The sequence below is a fragment of the Solanum verrucosum genome, unplaced genomic scaffold (genome assembly GCF_900185275.1).
Source record: "Solanum verrucosum unplaced genomic scaffold, falcon-dt-bn FXZP01000086.1, whole genome shotgun sequence".
Taxonomy (NCBI): domain Eukaryota; kingdom Viridiplantae; phylum Streptophyta; class Magnoliopsida; order Solanales; family Solanaceae; genus Solanum; species Solanum verrucosum.
In genome coordinates this window covers 1,104,196-1,119,793 of record NW_026020100.1, presented here as the reverse complement: position 1 = coordinate 1,119,793, position 15,598 = coordinate 1,104,196, and the positions used below count along the sequence as shown (strand labels likewise).

Below are 15,598 nucleotides of genomic sequence, written 5' to 3'. Positions count from 1 at the left end.
AAAAGTGGTATTGAGATTGGGTGCATAAGGTTGGGTGTGTGAAATTAAAAAAGTTTTATTTTCTGAAGGGATCATGTGTTATTGAGTGGACTGCACTCAAAGAAATCATTTCATATTTTTTTCTTATACATATATTTATCTTGGAATGTAAATTATTTAACACAAAGTCAACGTTTTCGGCTGTTTTCCTGTTGCCTAGTTAATAAATGATCATACAAACTACAATAATACTATACATGCAACTAATTAGGCCATTGGCTTACTGATCATTATTTCTTGTGGATTCTCACGTTTTCTTGTTTAGGTAGATATCACTATATATTGGTATATATGAACTTATTGGAAATTACCAACCAAAAATTTAAGGAAGAAAAATACTCATGTTTCAAAAAGAATGACCCAATTTTCTTTTTAGTCTGTTTCAAAAAGAATGATTCATAACATTTTGGTACATTTGACATAACTTTAATTTAGAACCACAAGATTAAAAAGTCCTTTCTTTTCTTAAACTCCATTCCAACTCAAACTAGACCATTCTTTTTTAAACGAAAGGAGTATTTAAATTATAGTGTAAGATCTGCGTACATCATACCCTTCCTAGATTTCACTTGTGAAATTATACTGGATATGTTATTTTATATATATATAATGTCCCTAACCCCACTATGCCTCTTGATGATGAGACTTGTGCTCACGAATGGATATGAATGATTAGAAATCAAGAAGACAAGAGAGTGTAACATTCACTCTTTTGTGCAAATTGCAATATATTCAGCTTCACACTATTGATGAGAGGATTTAGTCTTTTTTATTATTATTATTTGTATAAAAGTTACTTTTTGATATAAAGGAGCCAGCAGAAGAAAATATTATTCAACATAGTTTATAGTAGCTACAAGTACTTACATTTTTTCTCCAGTCTTCTTATTAACTCTTTTATTTATAATTGTGTTTAGAATTAATATAAAGTTGATCAAGAAAATCAAGAATGGAGATGGATTCATGTGTACCTCCAGGTTTTAGATTTCATCCAACAGAAGAAGAACTTGTTGGATATTATCTCAAGAGAAAGATTAATTCCCTCAAGATTGATCTTGATGTCATCACTGATATTGATCTTTATAGAATTGAGCCATGGGACATCCAAGGTACAATCAACCTATATCGTTCAGACTCTTTAAAAATATTGTTGCACTCATGTCAGACACTATAAAAATACGGAATATCCTAAACACACACATTGATATTTTTGAAAAGTCCGAACAACAAAACTTATTCTTTACCATGATTTCTAACAAGTTTTTTTTTTTTTATAAAAACATTGTTCCTTTGTACAGATAGATGTAAACTTGGATATGAAGAACAAAATGAGTGGTATTTTTTCAGCCACAAGGATAGGAAATATCCAACAGGAACAAGAACAAATAGAGCCACAACAGCTGGATTTTGGAAGGCAACAGGAAGAGACAAAGCTGTTTTATCAAAAGAGAAAATAATTGGGATGAGGAAAACCTTAGTTTTCTATAAAGGAAGAGCTCCTAATGGAAGAAAATCTGATTGGATAATGCATGAATACAGGCTCCAATCCTCTGAACATGCTCCTCCTCAGGTCAGTTTGTGTATACCTCGACTAATTTATGTAATACTCACTATCTTCCATCAGTATAGATATCAGATAGCTCCATCCATCAAAAACAAGATATATAGATAAGAAAAAATGAACCAATAATTATTATTTTTACGATCTTTGCTGGAATTTGAATATGAAACTTTTTGTGTATTTCGTGAAAATGTATATGTATCAACGCTTTAAATAATATCTACACAATCAATCGAGATTTATAAAATATATAAACGGATAAATCTTTATAAATTATAATGAATATTAATTGGTAACTTAATAAAAAATAATAACAAGCTAATAGGTTAAACAACACTAGTTTTGTGGAAAAAAGTTATAGATACTAATTGTTTATATAACTTAAATATTGTTTATAAAGAGTTTAAGTTCTACTAATTATTGTTTACACAATGAAGTGCTTAGTGCCCACTTTTTCTTTAAAGGTTCATTCATGACTTTGAGTGCAATGAAAGAAGTGATGCAAATTGCAATTATGTAACTTTACCATACTTTTCGAATTAATTAAAAAAGGACAAGAAGAAGTCAATTGTAGTGGGAATTAAACAAGTAGATAACTCCACTAATGGATTCTTAACTTACGAAAAATCAAACAAAACTTAGTATTATTACTACTCCACCCCTTTAATTAGCTAGCTAATCACAATTGAAATGAGTTTCACTTACGTAAACTTGCAATGTAAAAAAATTTCACACTGTTAAGTGTACAATTTACATGTTATAGCACATCGAATTTCACTATTTTCAGGTTATTAGTTTCACTTATTATGAAAAACTACTAGCTATTGTAGTACTTATCTTTAGGCAACATGATATCAAAATCGTAGCTAGAGATCAAGGTACATGTTCGACCAAAATTAATGATTTTGATCGTACTAATTATTGATTTAAAATGATTGGATTGATTCTGAACTCATAGGCTTCAAATTCTGGATTCGTCTCTTCTGGTAAATATATAATTTCTATTACAATATGAATGTATAAAAAGTTAAAACTTAATTGAAATTTGATTATGCAGGAAGAAGGATGGGTGGTATGTAGGGCATTCAAGAAGCCAAGTCCAAACAAGCAACCAAATTTGGATGCATGGCAAAATGCTTATTATATTAGAGGAGCAAACACCACTAATTATAGACCTAATTCATCATTATCAGAAATCACAACTACTCCAATGCAACATCATCAACCCCTCAATAATATTAATGCATTCAACCAAACAACAAATTTCCCTCAATTCACATTTAATCCATCTCATGATCATCATCATGATTATCAAAATATGATCATTAATAATTCATCAACCCAAAATTTCTTTGAGAATCAAGTACTAGTTCATGACCTCCCACAACTTGATAGCCCTACCATTTCAACAAGTTTTTGTACGAAAGATAATATAAGCGTTGGTGAACAGAGTTACATAGTCAATTACAACAATGAAGATGATCGTGGCGATGAAGAGAAGCATAGTAATGGGATTAATAATAACCAATTTTATGGTGATTGGAAGAACTTTGACACATTGATTGAGCCACCTTCTCATATAAGCCATTTGCTTGAGTGCTTCCCAGATTTATAGTTTCCAAGAAGAAGAAAGTATATATTATGAAAATCTTATGATGAATATTAGATTATTTTTTTTTGGTTTCTAGTAAAGAATTTCAAGGAAAAAAATGTGGAAGGAAAAAGGCTGCTGCAAGGCATATGTGGCCTTATTATTAGAATTCAATTGTTCATCTTTCATTTAACTTGTTTTATGATGTTAACTGTGAATTGATGTTATTATGTATATCTACTGATCAAAGAAGCTCTTTTTTTGGTTAGAATAAATTAAAATCTTTCTTCTTGAGTATTATTCTTTTAATTAGGGGTCTCTTTGTCATACAAATATTTGAATATGTACGTGTTTTCAAAGAAGGAACTGAATGTATGTAAAGATATATATCCACTGTATGAGTTATGACCAACTGGATTCAATGTATATGTTTCAAACGGTATGTGCATACCAACTTTATGGGAAGGATATGTAAATTGTATATTTTATGGGGAAATCAACACCTAAAAATATATATTGCATATATGTTATACGTGTATGTCAGGTATTTGTAATCATTTCTATTGAGAGAGTGCTTATCTTCTATAAATATAAATAAATGGGAAAATTATGCAGAATAACAAACATTTAGCCTATATTGGGTACTATAATGACAGTTTAAGAAAATTGTAATTTGTGGCTACAGTTTCTCTAATTCTTGCTATTTGCCTGATTTGTATAAATTCGGAATTTGTATAATGGTTCCTGATCGTATAAATGCAGAATTTTGTACATGCTTACCCTAGCTATTTGTATACGATATATAAATAATTCATAATAAATTACCCTATTTATATATTGGCAAGCGAAATATACAAACGGAGTTCTGAAAAATTTCTGAATGTACAAATACAAAATTTGTACATACTTACCTTATTACTATATTCGCAAGCGAAATAAACAAACTGACAGAAATATAAAAACCAAGCCTCCATAGTAAAAGAAACTATAATAGTTATGGAGTGTAATTATCGAAATTATAGTTATAGAGTCTTATTATGTCTATTATATTTGTTATTCCTGAAATTTTCTCATAATAATATCACTATGTTTTGGGCTAAAAAAAGAAAGAAGGTATGGGCTACTTTGGCGAATCCAGAACTAGCATAAGAGGCCCAAATGTGATCTTAATCCAACTAAAAAGCATGTTATTTGACGTCTTAATTATTTGATGGACACATTTCTATAGCTAAATGTTATGTGCTTAATTATTTGGAAAAAATTACATAATTAGACATACTTCACTACCATATATACTATTATTATTATCTATACTTCTAAAATATTATGTATCTTACCATTAATTAAGAGTTTCCTACCATATATTGAGGAAGATACACTTAGATACATGTATTTTTGCTAGGGGAGAGGCGGGTGAGATTTGTTATGTATTATAGATACATGCGAATCACAGTAGATACACGAAAATACATATATTTGATGTGATTCACATGTATCTAGGATACCAGATACATAGGAGAGTGACGAGCGAGATGGAAGAAAGGCAAGGGAGGCAACCGAGATTTGTTATGTATCTCAGATGCATGTGCATCCACTTAGATACAATGTATCTAGCGCGAATTACACCTAATTTTGACTCATATATTCCAAGATGCATGTTTTTGGACGTATTTGGAAGTATCTGGACGCACCAAAATCTTGTAAGATACGTAATATTTCAAACTAGATTGAGATCTAAGTAATTATAGCTCCTAAACCAGTGAGATTTATGTAACTTTCCCTTATTATTTGCCCGTCACTCTGAAAATCAGAGGTATAATTTCACCACTAAATACACTAGAAACAGAATTACTAGTAAACACAAACTAATTGAATAGTATAACAGATACTGCATTTCCATAAATTGATAATATAACTTATTGACATACTACATTACAATTATTTCAGGTTTATATTAGATGATGATTACCAAATCTTATCAAACCAAATGAAACAACAACAGTATTTTCAAGTTAATTTCCATGAGGCAGAAGGCGAACAGGAAGGCCATAAACTGGAACAGGAGAAGCATGGAACACAATCTTCTCATCAGGAATGTCCTTTTCAAGCTTAAATCTTTTCACTACATTGTGCATAAACACTAGTACTTCCAATCTAGCATACTCTTTTCCAGGGCACATACGCGGTCCTCCTCCGAATGGTACAAATGTAAAAGGTGCAGGACCACTTCCTTCAAACCTTGAAGGATCGAACTTTTCTGGATCAGAGAAGTACTTTGGATTCTTATGTGTCGAATGAACTGACCAAAATGTCTGTAGAGAATACAATGACATATTAATTTCGTACAACGAGGCATAAATGAAGCTAGCTATATGTAGTATAATGAAATTAGTACCTTCCACCCTTTTGGAATTGTGAAACCTGCATATGTAAAATCAGTGATTGTTTCCCTAAACGATCCTTGAGCTGGTGGCGTTAGTCTCAGTGATTCGCGAGCTGCATTCCATGAATACTTCATCTTCTCAATGTCCTCCCACGTTAGCAAATCCTCTGCTCCTTTTGACTTTGCAATTGCCATTTGCTCTGTCATTTTGGATTTTAATCATTATAAATACGCATATAGCATTTGGATTTTTTTTGAATTTTAAGCATGGTTACCTCTGTAAACTTCATCATAAACGTGGGGAAGTTCAGCGAGGTACTTTAGTACACTCGTGACTGCACTACTAGTAGTCTCAAAGCTTGCGACTAGCATTCCTATTATATTGTTGGAAATCTCCATTTCACTCATGAATTGTCCGTCTTCATCAGTAACAAGTAGCATTTTCGACAACAAGTCTCTGCCTGCTGTCTCTTGACTCTCTGTTAATTCCTTTCTCCTCTGTGTAATGATCCTCATAAGTTCATCCCTCACCATTTCCCCCCCTTTGATAGCGCGATTATAAGCTGTTCCGGGCAAATCAATAGGCATTGAGAACATCCCATTAGTAACAAGAGTGAAAGGATCAGCCAATCTCTTTATTTCTTCAGGATCAACGAGACTCATGAACAATCGACATGCTAAATCAAATGTGTACTTTTTCGATAAAGGGAAAACTTTGACTACTCTATTAGAATCCCAATTTTCATCTAAATGTTCGCGAGCCATAGCATCCATAAGTGGAATGTATTGTTTTAGAGCCTCAGGCTTAAGAATGTCATGAAGAAAACTACGTTTTAAAGCCGATACTTCTTTCAATGAACTCTCTACGAATTCAGGGAAAAGCAACGCCTTTTTCATCGATTGTGGCCACCATGAGGTGAGAAGTTTGTTCTCACTTGAGAACAAGAACTTGTTCCCTTGTGCACCACAAAAGAATGCCATTTTCTCTCCCATGATAGATGTTTGAAACACTTCGGGCGAGTACTTCTCCATCCTATCTTTGATGAATTTCTGAGGGCCTAAAAGAGCAAACTCCATGTTTTCTCCTAACAATGGCCATCCAGAAGTTCCTGGTGGAAGGGTTTTACTACTCGAATCGCGTTTACGGAGGATGAAGATTAAAGAGAGAGCGAGGAGTAGTAGAGCTAATAGGTAGGGAACCATAACTTCCATATTTTTTTCTATGATAGATTAAGAAAATTAAAAGTGTTTTTTGCCTATGTCTTGAAAAAATGAATGTAGAAGTGAATGTATATATATGAAGTATGAAGTGAAGGGCTTAAGCTAATTGGACTATAGAAGCAGAAAGACAATGACAACAAATAAGACAACTTGAAGGATATAGGTCAATATGAGAATTGAAAGACAATCTTGAAATAATTGAATGGAATGTTGGCATTTATTGTTGTGCTTTAAATTAATAAATAAACAAAAGACAAGATTTATTCTCTACTTTGTCCTTGTCTATGCCTAACGATATTTCTGTCCGAAGCCAAAAATGCAAAAATAAATTGAGTGAAATTTTCAAAAGGATAACAAAAAATAAGATTGAAACCAAAAGGGCAATATGGAAAAAGACGCAGTCTCCCATGCGCCTTACAAGCACAAGGCGACATGATACTTGTAAGTCACAAGTTTGCTTGCGCCTTGTGAGGCGCATGGGAGCCTGCACCTTACTCCATACCATAAAAAAAAGTTTAGTCACTCTAGAAAAAGTCACTGAAAAAAAAAAGGGTTAGTCTTTAGTGGTGTGAAAATTATTCAATTAAGAGACTTTGAAGCTTATTGATTAGTAATATTACTATTATTATCAACAATTTTAAGTTTAAGGAGTAGGAATAATTAAGAAATAGGAAGTAATGTTATAATGTATGAATTTACTTTATAATAGTATTGAGGTATCAATTGTATAAATGGGGAATTTGTAATCGTATTTTGATGAATTGATACGCATATCAAAAATTAAATTTATAGGATTATGTGTATATTTACAAAATTAACATATTAAAGTACTCCCTCCGTTCACTTTTAATTGTCATAATTTTCTTTTTTAGAGTCAAAATATACTAGTAAGGTGAGAATGAAATTCCCCAACCTCTCTTTTGTTTGACTACTTAGTTTGCTTTGAATGATTCTATCACTCTTGGAAGCAGTTCTTCTGAGACGTCTCAATTTGTGCGATATATTTTGACGGATCCAATTTTGCAATCATAAACACCACTAAAGACTAAATGTTTTTTTCCAGTGACTAAACATTTTTTTTCTAGAGTGATTAAACTTCTTTTTTATGGTAAGGAGTAAGGGCACAGGCTACCATGCGCCTTACAAGGCGCAAGCAAACCTGCGACTTACAGTATCATGTCGCCTTGCGGCTTGTAAGGCGAATGGGAGACTGCACCTTCCTCCATAATAAAACTTCACGGCGTCACCAGTGGCGGAACCAGGATTTTCAATAAGGGGGTTCAAAATAAAAAAAAATAGACACACGAAATAGTTGAAAGGGGGTTCGACATCTACTATATATATACCTAAAAGATTATTTTAATAATGTATATATAATATAATTTTCCGCCGAAGGGGGTTTGGATGAACCCTCTACCTATAAGGTGGCTCCGGCACTGGGCATCACCCTCCCATCTAAATGTTTTCCTTTTGGTTTCAACCTTATTTTTTGTTGTCCTTTTGGAAATTTCACTCAATTTTTTGTCCTTTTGGCTTCGAACTCAATAATATCTGGTATAAATATTTTTTTTAAAGATGATAATGCATTCTACTTTAATTATGGGTTACTTCCTCCATTTTAATTTGTTTATCCTATTTTAACTGATACGAAATTTAAAAAAGTAAAGAATTTTTTTGAATCTTGTGGTCTGAGATTAAAGTTATTGAAATGTACTTAATCTTGAATAAAAGAAACCACAAGATTAAGTACATTTGAATATCTTTAATCTAAAACCCAAGATTCAATTTTTTTTTTACTTTCTTAAATATAGTATCCGTTAAAAGAGGATAGACAAATTGCAATGAAGACAGTAACTCATAGTTAAAGTGGAATGCATTATGATCTTTAAAAAATATATATTTATACCAGATATTGTTAGGCATAGACAAGGACAAAGTAGAGAATAAATCTTGTCTTTGTTTATTTATTAATTTAAAAGTTGAAGAGGATCAAAAATATCTTGAACTATTTGGAAATGTTTAAAAATACGAAAAAGGGTCAAATAAACCCCTATACTATTGGAAATAATCCGCCCGTCCGAATCAATTTTACACAACCCAATTTTAACTTCAAATAAAAAAACCTCAAATTGTAATGTAATTGCAATTTTTTTTTCTCTTTTCTTATTAAAATTAAGTCTAGCCTGCTCAGTTATTTTCTTTCTGAAAGAGAAATTACCTAAACTTCTGTGGAGCTTGTAGAACAAAAATGAACTGTAATAACATCTAGAGGTGTAATTGGTTGTAGCTCTCTCGATGCAACTCTTAGCAGAACAAAATATAACACCTTCTTTAGATTTTTTAGGTAATATTAACTTCAAACAACTCTCTCATCTATATTTGATTGGATACAATTGATACATAATACATTTGATAGAGAGGATGAATGCATATTGTATTCATATGAATACAAATACATTTGATACAAAATCACAAAAATAGTTTTTCGAATACAATTAATATACAATACAAACTCTCACTTATCTTTGATTGAATACAATTGATACATACTCTATCTGTTTAAAAAAGAATGACCTACTTTCCTTTTTAGTTTGTTTAAAAAAGAATGACCTCTTTCTTTTTTTGGTAATACCGTAATATTTTAATTTCAGCTTTCCACGTGACATGTTTAAGGTCACAAGATTAAAGAGCAATTTTGTACTTTTGACATAACTTTAATTTAGGACCACAAGATTCAAAAGTCTTCTTTATTTTCTTAAACTCATTAGGCTACTCTTCTGGAAACGGAGGGAGTAATACATTTGAATGAATTTCTTTTTATTGGTAGGAGGGAGAGAGTTTGATGCTATAAAACCAGCATATAGTGGTTTATTGTATTTTTTAAAAATGTTTCATAATTATGTCGACATTGTTGCCTTGTTCCATAATTTTTTTCATTGTTGGGAGTAGAAGTGAGCCAAAAGGAGTATTTTTAGACAAATAGATAAACGAGGGGTATTTTTAAAAAAATTTCGAATAGTTTAAGGGTATTTTATACCTTTTTCCATTCAAAGAATTGTTCTATTGAAAAGGCAAAGGTTTAAGAACAAATGTATATCCTACTCGCCATGTGAAAAGTCGAAATTAAAAAAATGCTAAAAAAGAAAAGATCATTTTTTAAAACGGACTATAAAGGAGAGAGTATATTTCCTCCTCCATATAAATCTACTAGTCCTCGGAACGTGCGTTGCACGTTTGTCCCCTAATTGACATTAGAAAAGTTAATTTATTTAAGTAAATATATCATAGTGAAGCGTACATATATTCATCGGTAAGTTCAAAGCTAAGTCCTTTTGTATGTAAGTTTGACATAAGAATATAACTATTCACAAAATATAACATGAAAATCTTATGTCAGATGTTGGAGGTTTGATATTTTTAAAGCTTCGTGAAGAAAAATCTTTTATTATATCAAAGGAATTAATATATTTTTATATTACTCAATGTAAGTTTTAATAATCAAAAAAGAAATTGGCTATAAAAAAAGATATGTATAAAGAAAAATATTAATGTCTTGGTGGTGTAACATTAAATTTATAGAAAAAATTACAAGTTTAAACACAAAAGAAAGAAAAGTAAATAAAGACATCACATCCATAATAAAAGACATCACATTAAAATATATAGACAATAATATTGTCATATTAATTGAATTATATTTTGTTAGAAGTCGACTTGTTATAGACAAAATGTTTCATATGTATAAAAAAAACTAAAATCATAAAAAAATAAACAGAAAAGAAAGCATGACTATGTTAAAAATACAGATACATTATATTTCTTGAACTATATATTAAACAATCTGTATATAAATTTGTTCTTTTTTTAATTTATACCACTAGACATCATCTAACAGATCTTTTATTAAAATAAAAATCCTCAATAGAAATAAGTACAAGCAAGGGGGGTTAGACCTTACCTTGTCAATCCTAATGAGGTAACGAACCTCTACTAATTAACAAACATGAAAAAAATAAGTGCTAGAGAGAACTAGGTATTCTATGATCATCACAGAATTTGTAGTACACTCTATGATGATATTACAAATGAGAATACTTGAAAAATGCACAAATATAAAAATCCAAGAAGAAAGTTGAGTTATCAACCTCATACTTACTTTTACAAATGCGTAAAATGATAAATTGTCCATCTAAAGTAACCTGAAGTATTTTCATCTTGTCTTTTTCTTCAAATTTGTCCAACAAAACTTGATAGTTCATCATTTCTTCTTGGATGTATTGGATCTTGTTGAAGCTATTGACACTGTCATATGGTTCTGCTTTACCAGTCACATCGGTAGGTGCCTTGGAACAAACTCTCCTGTCACTCTACCATCCAAACTGTGTTGCCTTCCATGTGTCTTTTTTTTTTGTTTTTGTTGCTTCCACTTCTTTGATGTCGGGGTGAGATATCCCCATCCCTAGCAACTTTATCAAAGCATATGTCGAACATATTTTCTTTCTCGTCCTTGTCAAAAGAATCATCGCCCAAATCACTAATCATAACCCCTAGTTGGGCTAAATTCTGATGCTAAGGCCTCTTGTTCATTCTTCTTTGCAATTATACTTTTAGGTACAAATTCCAAAACTTGTGGACTTAATTTTCTATTCAAAAGAGGAGGTGAAACATGCTCTTCTTCATCAACCAAATCAGCCCACCTAGGAGTACTCATTTCCCTTTGTTTTTCTTTCGAGACCTCATGAGTTGAGGTGTTCGATGTGACCATGAGTGACTTGATCGCTGAATTGAGTTTGAGCAACATGGCAGTCTCACTTTCTTGAATAATCTTAGCTACTTCAGGATTAAAGATATATAATGTAGGACTCATAACACTGTCATTTTTTTGGTCTGCATAATACATACTCCAATTGGCGTGCGAACTGATTGTATACTATTATCAAAATTGGCTTGAACCAAAGTTTGCTCCTTCGTGGGATTAGAATCAACTAATTCTAATTCTTTCTCCACCTCTGGTGCTTCAAACGAATTTGTACAAACAATGTCCTTCGGTTCATTAGATTGCACCACTAGATTAGTAGTTAGCTGCTGCTTATTTTCAAGACGTGGAGATTTACGTCGATTTGCCGAGGAACCAATACACATAAAAATTGATTTTTTTTGTGCAATTGTGTTCCAATTCCCAGTTGCATTCTCATCACGACCAGAAATTTCAACTTGCAAATCGATAGGTTCCAAAGGTTGCAAATCGCCACATTTTGATCCTTCAAATTTTTTCTGTCCATCAATTGCCAAATTCTCAAGTTACACATTAGATTTTGGTGTCTGTATAGCATCGTGAAGTTTCTCAGGAGTATGCTTATCACCTTACCTCATACTTGAATTTTCTGCAGTAACTTCATTCTCTTTTATCTCGTTAATTTTTTGGGCAAATTGTGCATCATTGGATTGATTTGTATCCACAACGAGTTGCTCTTCAACTTCAACACGATCAGCTGAATTACAGCTTTGTTGATTGGGAGAAGTACTTTTTACCGTGAAAACTTATCAGTTTGAGGAATTAAGGATAACATTCGATTTCCGAAAGAGTATTCGTCTAACATTGCTTTGCCTAGACACTGGCTAAAATTTTGGCGCACCAAAATTTGATCTTGAACACCACTCTTTTCAGCCCCTGTCTCTAAATCTTAAACTGTCCCTTCATCATCCTTTTCACCAACTTCCAGCCTATTTGAATCACTTTGAGATGAACACGAAGATCACCTTGAAACTTTTCTACTTCAATATGATTTTCATTGACCGTGGCATTAACTTGACCATCCGTGAGAGTTCGACAATCAGCTTCTCTATGCCCCTGATGTTTACATCTCTTACAATAATATGGTATAATCATACCTTATTTTTTGCCATACGTTTGTAATCTCGTTTGTGACTAAATTTTGGAATTAAACTGTATTTCTTTTTGGAAGCGTCCTTAATAGATCCACCTTGACTTTTACCCTTGGAGTACTAGGTAGGCTGTCTAACTGCTGAAGCCATTGAAAACAAAGCATTACGAGTAAAATATTGACAGGGTAAACTTGGAAAAGAAATCCATTCCATTGCAATGGAGGTTTCTTCCCTAGGACTAAAGGAATGAGTCCACTTTTGGATTCTGAACGGTATAACGGTACCAGCAAACTTAATTGACATGCTAGTTTTTGAAAAGATTGCAATATAATATTCCTTCAAAGTGAACCGCAACAGCACATGTCGACTTTCTAATAACCCAATGTTACATTCACCCTTAAATCCTAATTGTTGGGGAAATATTTTCCGTAAATCTAGAAGTTCAGGCCTTCCATGTGAGAATTTGGCTAGAGAGCGTATTTTAGATTCTCCTCCGTGATAAATGTTTCAAGGTCTTTGGAGTCAAAAATCACTGTGGGTTCTCCATGTAAAAGACTGACTGGTTTGAGAGATTTCATTATATTGTTGATTCTCGCTGATTGACGAAGCATTTGTACGACCTGTATTAGGGTTGACGTTTTTCGCTCCCACAACCATAGGCTGGGAGAGGGCGAAGCAGCCATGGCTACTATTCACGCCATATTTCGATTGAGAGAGAGAGAAGAGAACTTTTTTGGTGAAATATAAATCATCTTTGTGAAATAAAAAAATTAAATATGAATTCTAATACAATAAAATTCAATTACTTTACATAATTTTTTATTTTATTTTTACTTGTGCACTAATTTTTGTACCTCTCTGCAATAGTTAAGTACATCAATTTTATAAACATCTGAGATTACATATAAAAAGGAAAAAGTACAAAATGTTGTTTTAAAAAGACAAATGATTATCAAACAACGAAAAATACATAACTATAAATCTTTATCAAAGACTTACTCTTTTACGGGTCTAGTTGTGAAAATATTTTGCGGATTTAACATGCTTACCCTCAAAATAATTAATTATAAATATAAATTGGGATTACATTGATTATATTTATATCCTAAAAATAGAAGAAATGAAGAATATAAAAATTTAGTAATAAAATACGAAATTATATTTAAAAACTCAAAAAGATGGAGATATGAAAAATAAAAATTCACTTACAACTTCATACTAATGAATATTCATCTTGTAACTATGATAATTTACATATTTCTCAACAAAAAGAAGATGAATATGCATGAAATTTTAAAGAATACAAATAAATGAATCGGTAAGAATTCTTACAATTACAAATTGGTAATGAAAATTTTACAAATGATGTAGACTAACCTAATGTAGAATGAAAGATGAGCACAAATTTGGATGAAAGAAGGAAATATAAATAATGTTGTGTGAGTGTCTTTGATAGACTCTTCATTACCCCCACTTATCTTACAAATTAAAATTCAAGGTTATTAGACTCTTCATTACCCACATTTAAGATCTTGCATTAAGTCTAGGTACATGAATATATGATTGTATTAAGTCGAGGTACATGAATATATGATTGCATTAAGATCTTGGTTGATGCATGAATTTAAATATAACTATTACTTAATATTTAATTAAATAAATAGATATTAATATATAATTTATTTTAGGGGTAAGATAAGGACAAAATGGTAATCCAACTTTGAGGTTAAGAGCTTCCCACTTATAATAATACTAGTTTCACGACACGTGCGTTGTACGTGTGTCCCATGTTAATTTTTATATATTCATTAGAACAATTAGAATTCTACGTGTACATGCATGTAACGAATAATAAAATGCAAAAATTACATATAAAATTTTAAAATTGTGACAAAAAACATCAAATGAGGTATCTTATTTTAATGTTTAAAATTTATTTTAATTAGAACTTTAGATAGTAATTAGCCAATTTGCATTATAGTCACAAAAGATTAATTTTAGCCTAAATGAAAATACACTTAGAACAATCAGAAATTTATAGAAAATCAAATTAAAGAAAATTAATAGAGAGAAAACACATACAAAAAATAAACAAAGAAAAAAACATGCAACAATATACACATCCTTTTTAAGACTTTAATCATAACAATATGTAGATGGAAAAAGAAATACAGAATCACTATACATTTTTTCGAGTTTTTGTTGACACTTCTCCCATAAGCAATTATAATTCAAGAGTCTTCTTCATTTAGTTAAAGTATGAATCAAATAGAACAATAATGATATAAGCGGTAACAAATAAAGATGAATTTATATGGATAAAAATAGAGTAATTAGATAGTATAAGTTATGAAAGATGAATATATTATTCCTTTATCACAATGGAAAGAAAGAATACAATGACTGCAATTATTATTCAAAATAATAGTAGCAATTAAAGCTGCACCAAGTAATTTGTCTAAATTATTATCGATGAAACATTGCAAAATCCTCCATCTTTTCGATCAACATTCCTTTATTAAAATGAAGGAATAATTTACACTTAGAGATTAAAATAATCATTCAATCTTTAGTGGGCATTATGGTCTTTATATTTTGATTCAACTCAATGGTCTCATAATAAAATAATTTACTTTTTAATATAAAGAAAAGATTTTAAAAATGGAACTAATTTAGTCTTTAAAAGGGTAGAAATGCCTAATATTTTTTTATGAATATTTTGTCTTTCAACTTTTGACTTAACATTTTTAAATTTTTAATATTTAGTGTAAAATATAGAATTACTATTTAATATTTAATTAAGTAAATGTTTTATAATATTTTGATTTAACATAGAGATAAAATGATAATCTAACTTTATACTCTACTATTTAAATCTTTTTTACCCTTCAACCAAAAACAACCTTGGTAGAAATAA

The 15,598-nt window shown here is 31.0% G+C and overlaps 2 protein-coding genes across 2 annotated transcripts; one reads left to right on the top strand and one right to left on the bottom strand.

The window, feature by feature from the left end:
* The first annotated feature begins 955 nt into the window (after window positions 1–955).
* On the top strand, window positions 956–3,273 carry LOC125824911 (NAC domain-containing protein 30-like). Its single transcript, XM_049504254.1, has 3 exons — window positions 956–1,148; window positions 1,338–1,609; window positions 2,658–3,273. The coding sequence occupies exons 1-3, from the start codon at window positions 989–991 to the stop codon at window positions 3,213–3,215; spliced, it is 990 nt and encodes a 329-aa protein (XP_049360211.1). The 5' UTR covers window positions 956–988; the 3' UTR covers window positions 3,216–3,273.
* Window positions 3,274–5,203: 1,930 nt separating this feature from the next.
* Window positions 5,204–6,786, bottom strand: LOC125824904 (beta-amyrin 6-beta-monooxygenase-like). The gene is made up of 3 exons (XM_049504248.1): window positions 5,850–6,786; window positions 5,587–5,774; window positions 5,204–5,503 (listed from the first exon to the last, which is right to left on the bottom strand). Exons 1-3 carry the CDS (start codon window positions 6,784–6,786, stop codon window positions 5,204–5,206), a joined length of 1,425 nt encoding a protein of 474 aa, XP_049360205.1.
* Window positions 6,787–15,598: the final 8,812 nt, after the last annotated feature.